The sequence below is a fragment of the Acipenser ruthenus genome, chromosome 14, assembly GCF_902713425.1.
Source record: "Acipenser ruthenus chromosome 14, fAciRut3.2 maternal haplotype, whole genome shotgun sequence".
Taxonomy (NCBI): domain Eukaryota; kingdom Metazoa; phylum Chordata; class Actinopteri; order Acipenseriformes; family Acipenseridae; genus Acipenser; species Acipenser ruthenus.
Window position 1 is genome coordinate 1,212,501 of NC_081202.1, and position 14,607 is coordinate 1,227,107.

The 14,607-nt window shown below is 46.6% G+C and overlaps 1 protein-coding gene across 1 annotated transcript in view; it reads left to right on the forward strand.

Moving 5' to 3' along the window:
* Positions 1 to 14,607, forward strand: part of LOC117973532 (reelin-like) — a 144,439-nt gene that overhangs the window by 93,055 nt on the left and 36,777 nt on the right. Inside the window, 5 exon segments of the mRNA XM_058985491.1 lie at positions 348 to 540; positions 8,244 to 8,356; positions 10,730 to 10,867; positions 11,771 to 11,957; positions 12,560 to 12,765. Coding sequence (XP_058841474.1) covers positions 348 to 540; positions 8,244 to 8,356; positions 10,730 to 10,867; positions 11,771 to 11,957; positions 12,560 to 12,765 — 837 coding nt within the window.

The window sequence follows — 14,607 nt, forward strand, 5'->3', positions numbered from 1 at the left end:
GTGCCTCTGCGCGCCGTGGCGACGGGTGCCATCTGTGCCGAATGGCTGGTGTGCGGGTACCGTCTCCCGAGCCCCGATAATGTCTGTCTCATGAAACAAACTTCACTCAGAAGTGCTTTGCAGATAATTAACATAGCGCCCACGATTTACAAGCAGATTCCCATATGCAGTTTAAAAGCTATTCGAGACTATAAACAAAGTCAGTGAATACTGTATCTTAGTGAAACAAATTAACTATCAAGATTTGCATTATACAAAAGTGTAAAAGAGCAAATAAGTTTAGCAGACACAGAGGGGCCAGTCAAACCCAAGTGATAGGATTGTGACAGTCTCCCCGTGCTCCTCAGCTTCACCGGTGAGCCCAGTCCGGGGTCCAGTCTCCGCTATGTGGAGACGCAGTCCATGCAGATCGGAGCCTCCTACATGATCCAGTTCAGCCTGGTGATGGGCTGCGGCCAGGACTTCACCCCCAACATGGACAACCAAGTCAGCTTGGAGTACTCCAGCAACCACGGGCTCACCTGGCACCTGGTGCAGGAGGTAAGGACAGCGCTGCAGTACTGCAGAAACCAGAGGGCTTGCAATGTGCCTGATCAAGCTTTAAAAAGCTGGGAGTTCCAGTGTGCTGTGTGATATCTGCTTTGACATTCTCTCGGTGTGCTGTGTGAAATCTGCTTGGACATTCTCTCGGAGTGCTGTGTGATATCTGCTTTGACATTCTCTCGGTGTGCTGTGTGATATCTGCTTTGACATTCTCTCGGTGTGCTGTGTGATATCTGCTTTGACATTCTCTCGGTGTGCTGTGTGATATCTGCTTTGACATTCTCTCGGTGTGCTGTGTGATATCTGCTTTGACATTCTCTCGGTGTGCTGTGTGATATCTGCTTTGACATTCTCTCGGTGTGCTGTGTGATATCTGCTTTGATATTCTCTCGGTGTGCTGTGTGATATCTGCTTTGACATTCTCTCGGAGTGCTGTGTGATATCTGCTTTGACATTCTCTAGGTGTGCTGTGTGATATCTGCTTTGACATTCTCTCGGTGTGCTGTGTGATATCTGCTTTGACATTCTCTCGGTGTGCTGTGTGATATCTGCTTTGACATTCTCTCGGTGTGCTGTGCGATATCTGCTTTGACATTCTCTCGGTGTGCTGTGTGATATCTGCTTTGACATTCTCTCGGTGTGCTGTGTGATATCTGCTTTGATATTCTCTCGGAGTGCTGTGCGATATCTGCTTTGACATTCTCTCGGAGTGCTGTGTGATATCTGCTTTGACATTCTCTCGGAGTGCTGTGTGATATCTGCTTTGACATTCTCTCGGTGTGATATCTGCTTTGACATTCTCCCGGTGTGCTGTGTGATATCTGCTTTGACATTCTCTCGGTGTGCTGTGTGATATCTGCTTTGACATTCTCTCGGTGTGCTGTGTGATATCTGCTTTGACATTCTCTCGGTGTGCTGTGTGATATCTGCTTTGACATTCTCTCGGTGTGCTGTGTGATATCTAGTTTGACATTCTCTCGGAGTGCTGTGTGATATCTGCTTTGACATTCTCTCGGTGTGCTGTGTGATATCTGCTTTGACATTCTCTCGGTGTGCTGTGTGATATCTGCTTTGACATTCTCTCGGTGTGCTGTGTGATATCTGCTTTGACATTCTCTCAGTGTGCTGTGTGATATCTGCTTTGACATTCTCTCGGTGTACTGTGTGATATCTGCTTTGACATTCTCTCGGAGTGCTGTGTGATATCTGCTTTGACATTCTCTCGGAGTGCTGTGTGATATCTGCTTTGACATTCTCTCGGTGTGCTGTGTGATATCTGCTTTGACATTCTCTCGGTGTGCTGTGTGATATCTGCTTTGACATTCTCTCGGTGTGCTGTGTGATATCTGCTTTGACATTCTCTCGGTGTGCTGTGTGATATCTGCTTTGACATTCTCTCGGTGTGCTGTGTGATATCTGCTTTGACATTCTCTCGGTGTGCTGTGTGATATCTGCTTTGATATTCTCTCGGAGTGCTGTGCGATATCTGCTTTGACATTCTCTCGGAGTGCTGTGTGATATCTGCTTTGATATTCTCTCGGAGTGCTGTGCGATATCTGCTTTGACATTCTCTCGGAGTGCTGTGTGATATCTGCTTTGACATTCTCTCGGAGTGCTGTGTGATATCTGCTTTGACATTCTCTCGGTGTGATATCTGCTTTGACATTCTCCCGGTGTGCTGTGTGATATCTGCTTTGACATTCTCTCGGTGTGCTGTGTGATATCTGCTTTGACATTCTCTCGGTGTGCTGTGTGATATCTGCTTTGACATTCTCTCGGTGTGCTGTGTGATATCTGCTTTGACATTCTCTCGGTGTGCTGTGTGATATCTAGTTTGACATTCTCTCGGAGTGCTGTGTGATATCTGCTTTGACATTCTCTCGGTGTGCTGTGTGATATCTGCTTTGACATTCTCTCGGTGTGCTGTGTGATATCTGCTTTGACATTCTCTCGGTGTGCTGTGTGATATCTGCTTTGACATTCTCTCAGTGTGCTGTGTGATATCTGCTTTGACATTCTCTCGGTGTACTGTGTGATATCTGCTTTGACATTCTCTCGGAGTGCTGTGTGATATCTGCTTTGACATTCTCTCGGAGTGCTGTGTGATATCTGCTTTGACATTCTCTCGGTGTGCTGTGTGATATCTGCTTTGACATTCTCTCGGTGTGCTGTGTGATATCTGCTTTGACATTCTCTCGGTGTGCTGTGTGATATCTGCTTTGACATTCTCTCGGTGTGCTGTGTGATATCTGCTTTGACATTCTCTCGGTGTGCTGTGTGATATCTGCTTTGACATTCTCTCGGTGTGCTGTGCGATATCTGCTTTGACATTCTCTCGGTGTGCTGTGTGATATCTGCTTTGACATTCTCTCGGTGTGCTGTGTGATATCTGCTTTGACATTCTCTCGGAGTGCTGTGTGATATCTGCTTTGACATTCTCTCGGTGTGCTGTGTGATATCTGCTTTGACATTCTCTCGGAGTGCTGTGTGATATCTGCTTTGACATTCTCTCGGTGTGCTGTGTGATATCTGCTTTGACATTCTCTCGGTGTGCTGTGTGATATCTGCTTTGACATTCTCTCGGAGTGCTGTGTGATATCTGCTTTGACATTCTCTCGGTGTGCTGTGTGATATCTGCTTTGACATTCTCTCGGAGTGCTGTGTGATATCTGCTTTGACATTCTCTCGGTGTGCTGTGTGATATCTGCTTTGACATTCTCTCGGAGTGCTGTGTGATATCTGCTTTGACATTCTCTCGGAGTGCTGTGTGATATCTGCTTTGACATTCTCTCAGTGTGCTGTGTGATATCTGCTTTGACATTCTCTCGGTGTGCTGTGTGATATCTGCTTTGACATTCTCTCGGTGTGCTGTGTGATATCTGCTTTGACATTCTCTCGGTGTGCTGTGTGATATCTGCTTTGACATTCTCTCGGAGTGCTGTGTGATATCTGCTTTGACATTCTCTATGTGTGCTGTGTGATATCTGCTTTGACATTCTCTCGGAGTGCTGTGTGATATCTGCTTTGACATTCTCTCGGTGTGCTGTGTGATATCTGCTTTGACATTCTCTCGGTGTGCTGTGTGATATCTGCTTTGACATTCTCTCGGTGTGCTGTGTGATATCTGCTTTGACATTCTCTCAGTGTGCTGTGTGATATCTGCTTTGACATTCTCTCGGTGTGCTGTGTGATATCTGCTTTGACATTCTCTCGGTGTGATATCTGCTTTGACATTCTCTCGGAGTGCTGTGTGATATCTGCTTTGACATTCTCTCGGTGTGCTGTGTGATATCTGCTTTGACATTCTCTCGGTGTGCTGTGTGATATCTGCTTTGACATTCTCTCGGTGTGCTGTGTGATATCTGCTTTGACATTCTCTCGGTGTGCTGTGTGATATCTGCTTTGACATTCTCTCGGTGTGCTGTGTGATATCTGCTTTGACATTCTCTCGGTGTGCTGTGTGATATCTGCTTTGACATTCTCTCGGAGTGCTGTGTGATATCTGCTTTGACATTCTCTCGGTGTGCTGTGTGATATCTGCTTTGACATTCTCTCGGTGTGCTGTGTGATATCTGCTTTGACATTCTCTCGGAGTGCTGTGTGATATCTGCTTTGACATTCTCTCGGTGTGCTGTGTGATATCTGCTTTGACATTCTCTCGGTGTGATATCTGCTTTGACATTCTCTCGGAGTGCTGTGTGATATCTGCTTTGACATTCTCTCGGAGTGCTGTGTAATATCTGCTTTGACATTCTCTCGGTGTGCTGTGTGATATCTGCTTTGACATTCTCTCGGTGTGCTGTGTGATATCTGCTTTGACATTCTCTCGGAGTGCTGTGTGATATCTGCTTTGACATTCTCTCGGAGTGCTGTGTAATATCTGCTTTGACATTCTCTCGGTGTGCTGTGTGATATCTGCTTTGACATTCTCTCGGAGTGCTGTGTGATATCTGCTTTGACATTCTCTCGGAGTGCTGTGTGATATCTGCTTTGACATTCTCTCGGTGTGCTGTGTGATATCTGCTTTGACATTCTCTCGGTGTGCTGTGTGATATCTGCTTTGACATTCTCTCGGTGTGCTGTGTGATATCTGCTTTGACATTCTCTCGGTGTGCTGTGTGATATCTGCTTTGACATTCTCTCGGTGTGCTGTGTGATATCTGCTTTGATATTCTCTCGGTGTGCTGTGTGATATCTGCTTTGACATTCTCTCGGTGTGCTGTGTGATATCTGCTTTGACATTCTCTCGGAGTGCTGTGTGATATCTGCTTTGACATTCTCTCGGTGTGCTGTGTGATATCTGCTTTGACATTCTCTCGGTGTGCTGTGTGCTTTGACATTCTCTCGGTGTGCTGTGTGATATCTGCTTTGACATTCTCTCGGTGTGCTGTGTGCTTTGACATTCTCTCGGAGTGCTGTGTGATATCTGCTTTGACATTCTCTCGGTGTGCTGTGTGATATCTGCTTTGACATTCTCTCGGTGTGCTGTGTGATATCTGCTTTGACATTCTCTCGGAGTGCTGTGTGATATCTGCTTTGACATTCTCTCGGAGTGCTGTGTGATATCTGCTTTGACATTCTCTCGGTGTGCTGTGTGATATCTGCTTTGACATTCTCTCGGAGTGCTGTGTGATATCTGCTTTGACATTCTCTCGGTGTGCTGTGTGATATCTGCTTTGACATTCTCTCGGTGTGCTGTGTGATATCTGCTTTGACATTCTCTCGGTGTGCTGTGTGATATCTGCTTTGACATTCTCTCGGTGTGCTGTGTGATATCTGCTTTGACATTCTCTCGGTGTGCTGTGTGATATCTGCTTTGACATTCTCTCGGTGTGCTGTGTGATATCTGCTTTGACATTCTCTCGGTGTGCTGTGTGATATCTGCTTTGACATTCTCTCGGTGTGCTGTGTGATATCTGCTTTGACATTCTCTCGGTGTGCTGTGTGATATCTGCTTTGACATTCTCTCTGTGTGCTGTGTGATATCTGCTTTGACATTCTCTCGGAGTGCTGTGTGATATCTGCTTTGACATTCTCTCGGAGTGCTGTGTGATATCTGCTTTGACATTCTCTCGGAGTGCTGTGTGATATCTGCTTTGACATTCTCTCGGTGTGCTGTGTGATATCTGCTTTGACATTCTCTCGGAGTGCTGTGTGATATCTGCTTTGACATTCTCTCGGTGTGCTGTGTGATATCTGCTTTGACATTCTCTCGGTGTGCTGTGTGATATCTGCTTTGACATTCTCTCGGTGTGCTGTGTGATATCTGCTTTGATATTCTCTCGGTGTGCTGTGTGATATCTGCTTTGACATTCTCTCGGTGTGCTGTGTGATATCTGCTTTGACATTCTCTCGGAGTGCTGTGTGATATCTGCTTTGACATTCTCTCGGTGTGCTGTGTGATATCTGCTTTGACATTCTCTCGGTGTGCTGTGTGCTTTGACATTCTCTCGGTGTGCTGTGTGATATCTGCTTTGACATTCTCTCGGTGTGCTGTGTGCTTTGACATTCTCTCGGAGTGCTGTGTGATATCTGCTTTGACATTCTCTCGGTGTGCTGTGTGATATCTGCTTTGACATTCTCTCGGTGTGCTGTGTGATATCTGCTTTGACATTCTCTCGGAGTGCTGTGTGATATCTGCTTTGACATTCTCTCGGAGTGCTGTGTGATATCTGCTTTGACATTCTCTCAGTGTGCTGTGTGATATCTGCTTTGACATTCTCTCGGTGTGCTGTGTGATATCTGCTTTGACATTCTCTCGGTGTGCTGTGTGATATCTGCTTTGACATTCTCTCGGTGTGCTGTGCGATATCTGCTTTGACATTCTCTCGGTGTGCTGTGTGATATCTGCTTTGACATTCTCTCGGTGTGCTGTGTGATATCTGCTTTGACATTCTCTCGGTGTGCTGTGTGATATCTGCTTTGACATTCTCTCGGAGTGCTGTGTGATATCTGCTTTGACATTCTCTCGGAGTGCTGTGTGATATCTGCTTTGACATTCTCTCGGTGTGATATCTGCTTTGACATTCTCCCGGTGTGCTGTGTGATATCTGCTTTGACATTCTCTCGGTGTGCTGTGTGATATCTGCTTTGACATTCTCTCGGAGTGCTGTGTAATATCTGCTTTGACATTCTCTCGGTGTGCTGTGTGATATCTGCTTTGACATTCTCTCGGTGTGCTGTGTGATATCTGCTTTGACATTCTCTCGGAGTGCTGTGTGATATCTGCTTTGACATTCTCTCGGAGTGCTGTGTAATATCTGCTTTGACATTCTCTCGGTGTGCTGTGTGATATCTGCTTTGACATTCTCTCGGAGTGCTGTGTGATATCTGCTTTGACATTCTCTCGGAGTGCTGTGTGATATCTGCTTTGACATTCTCTCGGTGTGCTGTGTGATATCTGCTTTGACATTCTCTCGGTGTGCTGTGTGGTATCTGCTTTGACATTCTCTCGGTGTGCTGTGTGATATCTGCTTTGACATTCTCTCGGTGTGCTGTGTGATATCTGCTTTGACATTCTCTCGGTGTGCTGTGTGATATCTGCTTTGATATTCTCTCGGTGTGCTGTGTGATATCTGCTTTGACATTCTCTCGGTGTGCTGTGTGATATCTGCTTTGACATTCTCTCGGAGTGCTGTGTGATATCTGCTTTGACATTCTCTCGGTGTGCTGTGTGATATCTGCTTTGACATTCTCTCGGTGTGCTGTGTGCTTTGACATTCTCTCGGTGTGCTGTGTGATATCTGCTTTGACATTCTCTCGGTGTGCTGTGTGCTTTGACATTCTCTCGGAGTGCTGTGTGATATCTGCTTTGACATTCTCTCGGTGTGCTGTGTGATATCTGCTTTGACATTCTCTCGGTGTGCTGTGTGATATCTGCTTTGACATTCTCTCGGAGTGCTGTGTGATATCTGCTTTGACATTCTCTCGGAGTGCTGTGTGATATCTGCTTTGACATTCTCTCGGTGTGCTGTGTGATATCTGCTTTGACATTCTCTCGGAGTGCTGTGTGATATCTGCTTTGACATTCTCTATGTGTGCTGTGTGATATCTGCTTTGACATTCTCTCGGAGTGCTGTGTGATATCTGCTTTGACATTCTCTCGGAGTGCTGTGTGATATCTGCTTTGACATTCTCTCGGTGTGCTGTGTGATATCTGCTTTGACATTCTCTCGGTGTGCTGTGTGATATCTGCTTTGACATTCTCTCGGTGTGCTGTGTGATATCTGCTTTGACATTCTCTCGGTGTGCTGTGTGATATCTGCTTTGACATTCTCTCGGTGTGCTGTGTGATATCTGCTTGGACATTCTCTCGGTGTGCTGTGTGATATCTGCTTTGACATTCTCTCGGTGTGCTGTGTGATATCTGCTTGGACATTCTCTCGGTGTGCTGTGTGATATCTGCTTTGACATTCTCTCGGTGTGCTGTGTGATATCTGCTTTGACATTCTCTCGGTGTGCTGTGTGATATCTGCTTTGACATTCTCTCGGTGTGCTGTGTGATATCTGCTTGGACATTCTCTCGGTGTGCTGTGTGATATCTGCTTTGACATTCTCTCGGTGTGCTGTGTGATATCTGCTTTGACATTCTCTCGGTGTGCTGTGTGATATCTGCTTTGACATTCTCTCGGAGTGCTGTGTGATATCTGCTTTGACATTCTCTCAGTGTGCTGTGTAATATCTGCTTTGATATTCTCCAGACCTGCCTGCCCGGGATGCCGAGCTGCCCTGAGTTCACGTCCCCCAGCGTGTACCACCCCTCCGAGTTCACCAGCTGGAGGAGAGTCACACTGCCCCTGCCGCACAAGACCTGGTGAGTGGCACGCACTGACACACACACTCACATTGACACATACACACACACACACACACTGACACACACACAAACACACACACACACACTGACACACACACACTCACACTGACACACACACACAAACACACTGACACACAGCACCAGAGACTGAGAACTAACCCACAGCACCAGAGACTGAGAACTAACCCACAGCACCAGAGACTGAGATCTAACCCACAGATCCCATCCCTTTGCCTGGGTACAGCGGCAATATACCATGACCTTGGCTGACCCGCAGGGGGCAGCAGTGCGCCATGCTACCCTCTTGAACTCGAGTCAGCAGTCGATGCGGTCCGAATGCTTCGGTGTGTTGAGCCGCTTCCGAAGATGCTAACATACATGCCAACAGTCGCTATATGGTCGGGACAGTCCCGATTTCCTAGCAAATGTCCCACGTCTCGATGCATAGGAAGAAAGTCCTGATATTTACCCATAGAAAAAAAAATCATTTATTCTGCACAGTAGAGTTAGTGAAAACCACACGCTGTGCTCTTCATGCGGCCGACACATCTGCTGATCACTAACTAATACAAAGGGAAGAACGCTTCATTGTGTCTGTTTTTACTGTCATGCTGGTCGAGTGGTGTTGAGTTGGGGGGATACGTCTATTATATGATAATGAGGGTCTTTTGCGTATGACCCCTCCCATGTGTATGATGTTACGAGCGTCCCGCTGAACAGTTTCCAAATGTTGGCAAGTGTGCGCTCATCAATTTATTCTAAATGTGCACTTCCAAGAGAGAGAGGTAATCCGGCTGACTGATCCCCGCCGCCCAGCTGAACACATTTAGAGCTGCATTGCTGAAATGACATTTCCTATAATAATACCAAATCCAAACACCCGACTCGCACGCCACTAATGGAAATTCATGTCTTCTGTTCTTTTTTTTTTTTCCTGATGAGTTTAGGGGGATTTGCATAAAAGCATTGGCTAATGAGATGCATGGCTGTGCCCGTGCCAGCTCAACTAAACAAATCAACACATAATGAGAGTCTGAGAGGCTACCCATATGAAATCCTACACAGAGCTGCACAGAGCAGACCTAATGGAACCCCATCGGAGAGGGGAGGACTGGGTGCGAGCAGGATCCGGGTTCAAATTCCTCGTCATGCACGGACACGTGCTTTCACATTTCAAATCAATATTATTATTATTATTGATTTTTTTTAGGTATAAAAAAAAGGAAATTAATAATTTTGTGTGTAGATAAGTGTGCTTAACATGTTTCAACCCGATGCCATATGAAATGTTCTTTTACAGCATGTTCAATACAGAACACCTACTGAGCAGAAACTACACTTTCTATGAGTCTGTTTCCTGCTTTATTGCTTCAGTTTCAGATAATACTTGGATACTGTTTTTAAATAAGACAGGATTTTATAATGAGTTCAAATATAATCAAGAGGAATTCCAGCTGTTCCATTGGGACCAAAATGGACCCAGGCCTGTTTCTCAATGCATTACCTGCAACTCATTAGAAAGCTGTAGTCTTGAAATACCCCCGTCTGAACCCCTGCCTCTGGGGCACTGTGACCTTGAGGGGCTGCTTTGCTGAGTGTACAGCTCGCCCTCCCCCCAGACCCCTGAGTTAAATGGAGGCATCCTAATTTGATTTCCACAGTTACGGGGGGTGGCAGGGTTATGTGACCTGGGAGATTGGAATTTAAATAGAGATGAACTGCTCCGGCCCCTTTCCTGCTGTCAGAGGTCAGGGTGTGCAATCTCGTGTGGGTCAGCCGAGCAGTAAACTAACCCCGGGACTGAACAGCCATCTCCTAAATCAAGTCCCCAGTGTCATCACCTCTCGCTCTCAATCATTCACTCTCCTTAAATCTCCAATAATCTTCAGAGCGCTCCTCTGGGAGCACGCAGCTGCTGGTACTAATTCCACTTGTTATTGCATTACACAGAGATTCGGAACTGTTTAGCTGCCCCTGCAGCCTCGGTGCGGCTGATGGAAACGGCAGCCCCCCTCACTTCGCTGGCTAGCAGGGTCACAGGGAAACTAAAGATTCAATGCATCTGTACAAGGACATACTCAAACCTTCCACGCTTTCTATAACCACTAGCTGCTCCATACACACTGCCATCCACACTGCAGTTCAGCGCTTTCAATAACCACTGAGCTGCTCCATACACACTGCCATCCACACTGCAGTTCAGCGCTTTCTATAACCACTGAGCTGCTCCATACACACTGCCTTCCACACTGCAGTTCAGCGCTTTCAATAACCACTGAGCTAGTCAAACCCAGGGCCTTCCCCACTGCAGCCCAGCGCTTTCTCCTGATCCTGACCCTGACCCTGACCCTGGTGTCTTTGACTCCTCAGGTCCAGTGCGACCCGGTTCCGTTGGATCCAGAGTTACTACACGGATCAGGACGAGTGGGCTCTGGACAGTATCTACATCGGGCAGCAGTGCTCTCACATGTGCCACGGGCATGGCTGGTGCAACCACGGCATCTGCAGGTAAGCCTGGCTCAGCTCAGTGTGTGAGTGTGAGTGTGTGTAAGAGTGAGTGAGTGCGTGAGTGTGTGTGTGTTTGTGAGTGTGTGTGCATGTGCGAGTGTGTGCGTGAGTGTGTGTGTGTGTTTGTGAGTGTGTGTGCATGTGCGAGTGTGTGAGTGCATGCATGTGTGCGTGTGTGCGTGAGTGTGAGTGCATGCATGTGTGAGTGTGAGTGCATGCATGTGTGAGTGTGTGCGTGAGTGTGTGTGTGAGTGTGAGTGCATGCATGTGCGAGTGTGTGTGTGAGTGCATGCATGTGGAAGTGTGTGCGAGAGTGTGATTGAGTGTGAGTGCATGCATGTGTGAGTGTGTGTGTGAGTGTGTGCGTGCATGTGTGTGTGTGCGTGTGTGCATGTGAGTGTGTGAGTGTGTGTGTGAGTGTGTGCGTGCATGTGTGAGTCTGCGTGAGTGTGTGAGTGTATGTGTGCGTGTGCATGTGAGTGTGTGAGTGTGTGTGTGAGTGTGTGCGTGCGTGTGTGAGTGTGTGAGTGTATGTGTGAGTGTGTGTGTGTGCATGTGCGATTGTGTGTGTGTGTGCATGCATGTGTGTGTGTGTGTGTGTGTGTGCATGCATGTGTGTGTGCATGCATGTGTGTGTGTGCATGTGTGAGTGTCTTTTATAATACTAGACTAAGGCTCCTGTTTTAAACTTCTCTTTTATTACTTTATTTCCCTCTTCTCTTTCTCTCACTCTTTCTGTCTCTCTCTCCTCTCTTCCTCTCCGTCGTTACCTCGTTGCTGTTTCTCGTTCTGTCCCACACTGTTTCTACACTGCTTCTCGTTCCTCCTACCTCTTGTTCTGTCATTCCCTCGCTCTCTCTTTCTGTTTTCCTCTCCCCCCTCTCTCTCGCTCCCTCTCTCTAGCTGTGACGAGGGTTTCACTGGTCCGGACTGCCAGCCCGAAGCACCCCTCTCCTCCAACGTCATGTCGGACTTCGAGTCCCAGAATGCACTGCTGAGCACCTGGCAGGAGGTGATTGGTGGAGAGCTGGTGAAGCCGGAGCAGGGCTGTGGGGTCATCTCCTCAGGGTCATCGCTGTACTTCAGCAAGGTGAGCGACCTGGATCTGCACACTGACCGGCACACTGACTACCCATCCAGAACCATGCTGAACCCAGAATAACTCTCCATCAAACTGACTCCTCATTGAGGTCAAAGCACAGTTTGGATTTAGCACTGTCGATGTTTATATAAATTCACAGAGACTGGAATTTACAGCTAGTAAAAAGAAGTGAGGTGAAATAATCGAAGAAGGGCAAGTACAACACGAGATCTGAATGTCAGGAGATCAAACTGACACTTTAACCTGTGGTTTCAGATTATATATATATATATATATATATATATATATATATATATATATATATATATAGTCTATATATATATATATATATAGTATATATACTGTATATATATAGTCAGTTTGGGGAGTGCTGGCAGCCAGCTTTAAAACAGCAGTAAAGCACCCTATTGTGGTGACAGATTGGACTGCACCGCTCCAAAAATCCCCAGAATCACAGGAAGGTTGGCACAAAGCAGTAGGTCGGTATGTGCCTTATTACCATTAAGAAAAGATACAGCGCTTTGTGGCAGTGATTCCAGCTCTACTCTTACTGCGGTCTCTCCCTCTACCCCTCCCCCTGTCCTCTGCAGGCGGGGCGCAGGCAGCTGGTGAGCTGGGATCTGGAGACGAGCTGGGTGGACTTCCTGCAGTTCTACCTGCGTGTGGGGGGGGAGACGGCGGAGTGTAACCGCGCCGACAATCGCGAGGAGGGGGTGCTGCTGCAGTACAGCAACGATGGGGGCATCACCTGGGGGCTGCTGGCTGAGATGTACTTCTCTGACTTCACCAAACCCAGGTACAACAGAGTGAGAAGAGTGGGGGAGTGACAGGACTATAGAAATGAGAGGATGTGTGAGAGTGAGAGTGGGGGAGTGACAGGACTATAGAAATGAGAGGATGTGTGAGTGGGAGAGTGAGAGTGGGGGAGTGACAGGACTGTAGAAATGAGAGGATGTGTGAGAGTGAGAGTGGGGGAGTGACAGGACTATAGAAATGAGAGGATGTGTGAGAGTGAGAGTGGGGGAGTGACAGGACTGTAGAAATGAGAGGATGTGTGAGAGTGAGAGTGGGGGAGTGACAGGACTATAGAAATGAGAGGATGTGTGAGAGTGGGGGAGTGACAGGACTGTAGAAATGAGAGGATGTGTGAGAGTGAGAGTGGGGGAGTGACAGGACTGTAGAAATGAGAGGATGTGTGAGAGTGAGAGTGGGGGAGTGACAGGACTGTAGAAATGAGAGGATGTGTGAGAGTGAGAGTGGGGGAGTGACAGGACTATAGAAATGAGAGGATGTGTGAGAGTGAGAGTGGGGGAGTGACAGGACTATAGAAATGAGAGGATGTGTGAGCGGGAGAGTGGGTGGACTATAGGAGGAAGAGAGTGTGTGAAAGCGAGCAATATATATATATATATATATATATATATATATATATACAGACATGCTCAAATTTGTTGGTACCCTTACAGCTCATTGAAATAATGCTTCATTCCTCCTGAAACGTGATTAAATTAAAAGCTATTTTATCATGTATACTTGCATGCCTTTGGTATGTCATAGAATAAAGCAAAGAAGCTGTGAAAAGAGATGAATTATTGCTTATTCTACAAAGATATTCTAAAATGGCCTGGACACATTTGTTGGTACCCCTTAGAAAAGATAATAAATAATTGGATTATAGTGATATTTCAAACTAATTAGTTTCTTTAATTAGTATCACACATGTCTCCAATCTTGTCATCAGTCATTCAACCTATTTAAATGGAGAAAAGTAGTCACTGTGCTGTTTGGTATCATTGTGTGCACCACACTGAACATGGACCAGAGAAAACAAAGGAGAGAGTTGTCTGAGGAGATTAGAAAGAAAATAATAGACAAGCATGGTAAAGGTAAAGGCTACAAGACCATCTCCAAGCAGCTTGATGTTCCTGTGACAACAGTTGCAAATATTATTAAGAAGTTTAAGGTCCATGGAACTGTAGCCAACCTCCCGGGCGCGACCGCAAGAGGAAAATCGACCCCAGTGAACAGAAGGATAGTGCGAATGGTAGAAAAAGAACCAAGGATAACTGCCAAAGAGATACAAGCTGAACTCCAAGGTGAAGGTACGTCAGTTTCTGATCGCACCATCCGTCGCTTTTTGAGCGAAAGTGGGCTCCATGGAAGAAGACCCAGGAGGACTCCACTTTTGACAGAAAAACATAAGAAAGCCAGACTGGAATTTGCTAAAATGCATATTGACAAGCCACAATCCTTCTGGGAGAATGTCCTTTGGACAGATGAGTCAAAACTGGAGCTTTTTGGCAAGTCACATCAGCTCTATGTTCACAGACGAAAAAATGAAGCTTTCAAAGAAAAGAACACCATACTTACAGTGAAATATGGAGGCTCGGTTATGTTTTGGGGCTGCTTTGCTGCGCCTGGCACAGGGTGCCTTGAATCTGTGCAGGGCACAATGAAATCTCAAGACTATCAAGGCATTCTGGAGCAAAACGTACTGCCCAGTGTCAGAAAGCTCTGTCTCAGTCGCAGGTCATGGGTCCTCCAACAGGATAATGACCCAAAACACACAGCTAAAAGCACCCAAGAATGGATAAGAACAAAACATTGGACTATTCTGAAGTGGCCTTCTATGAGTCCT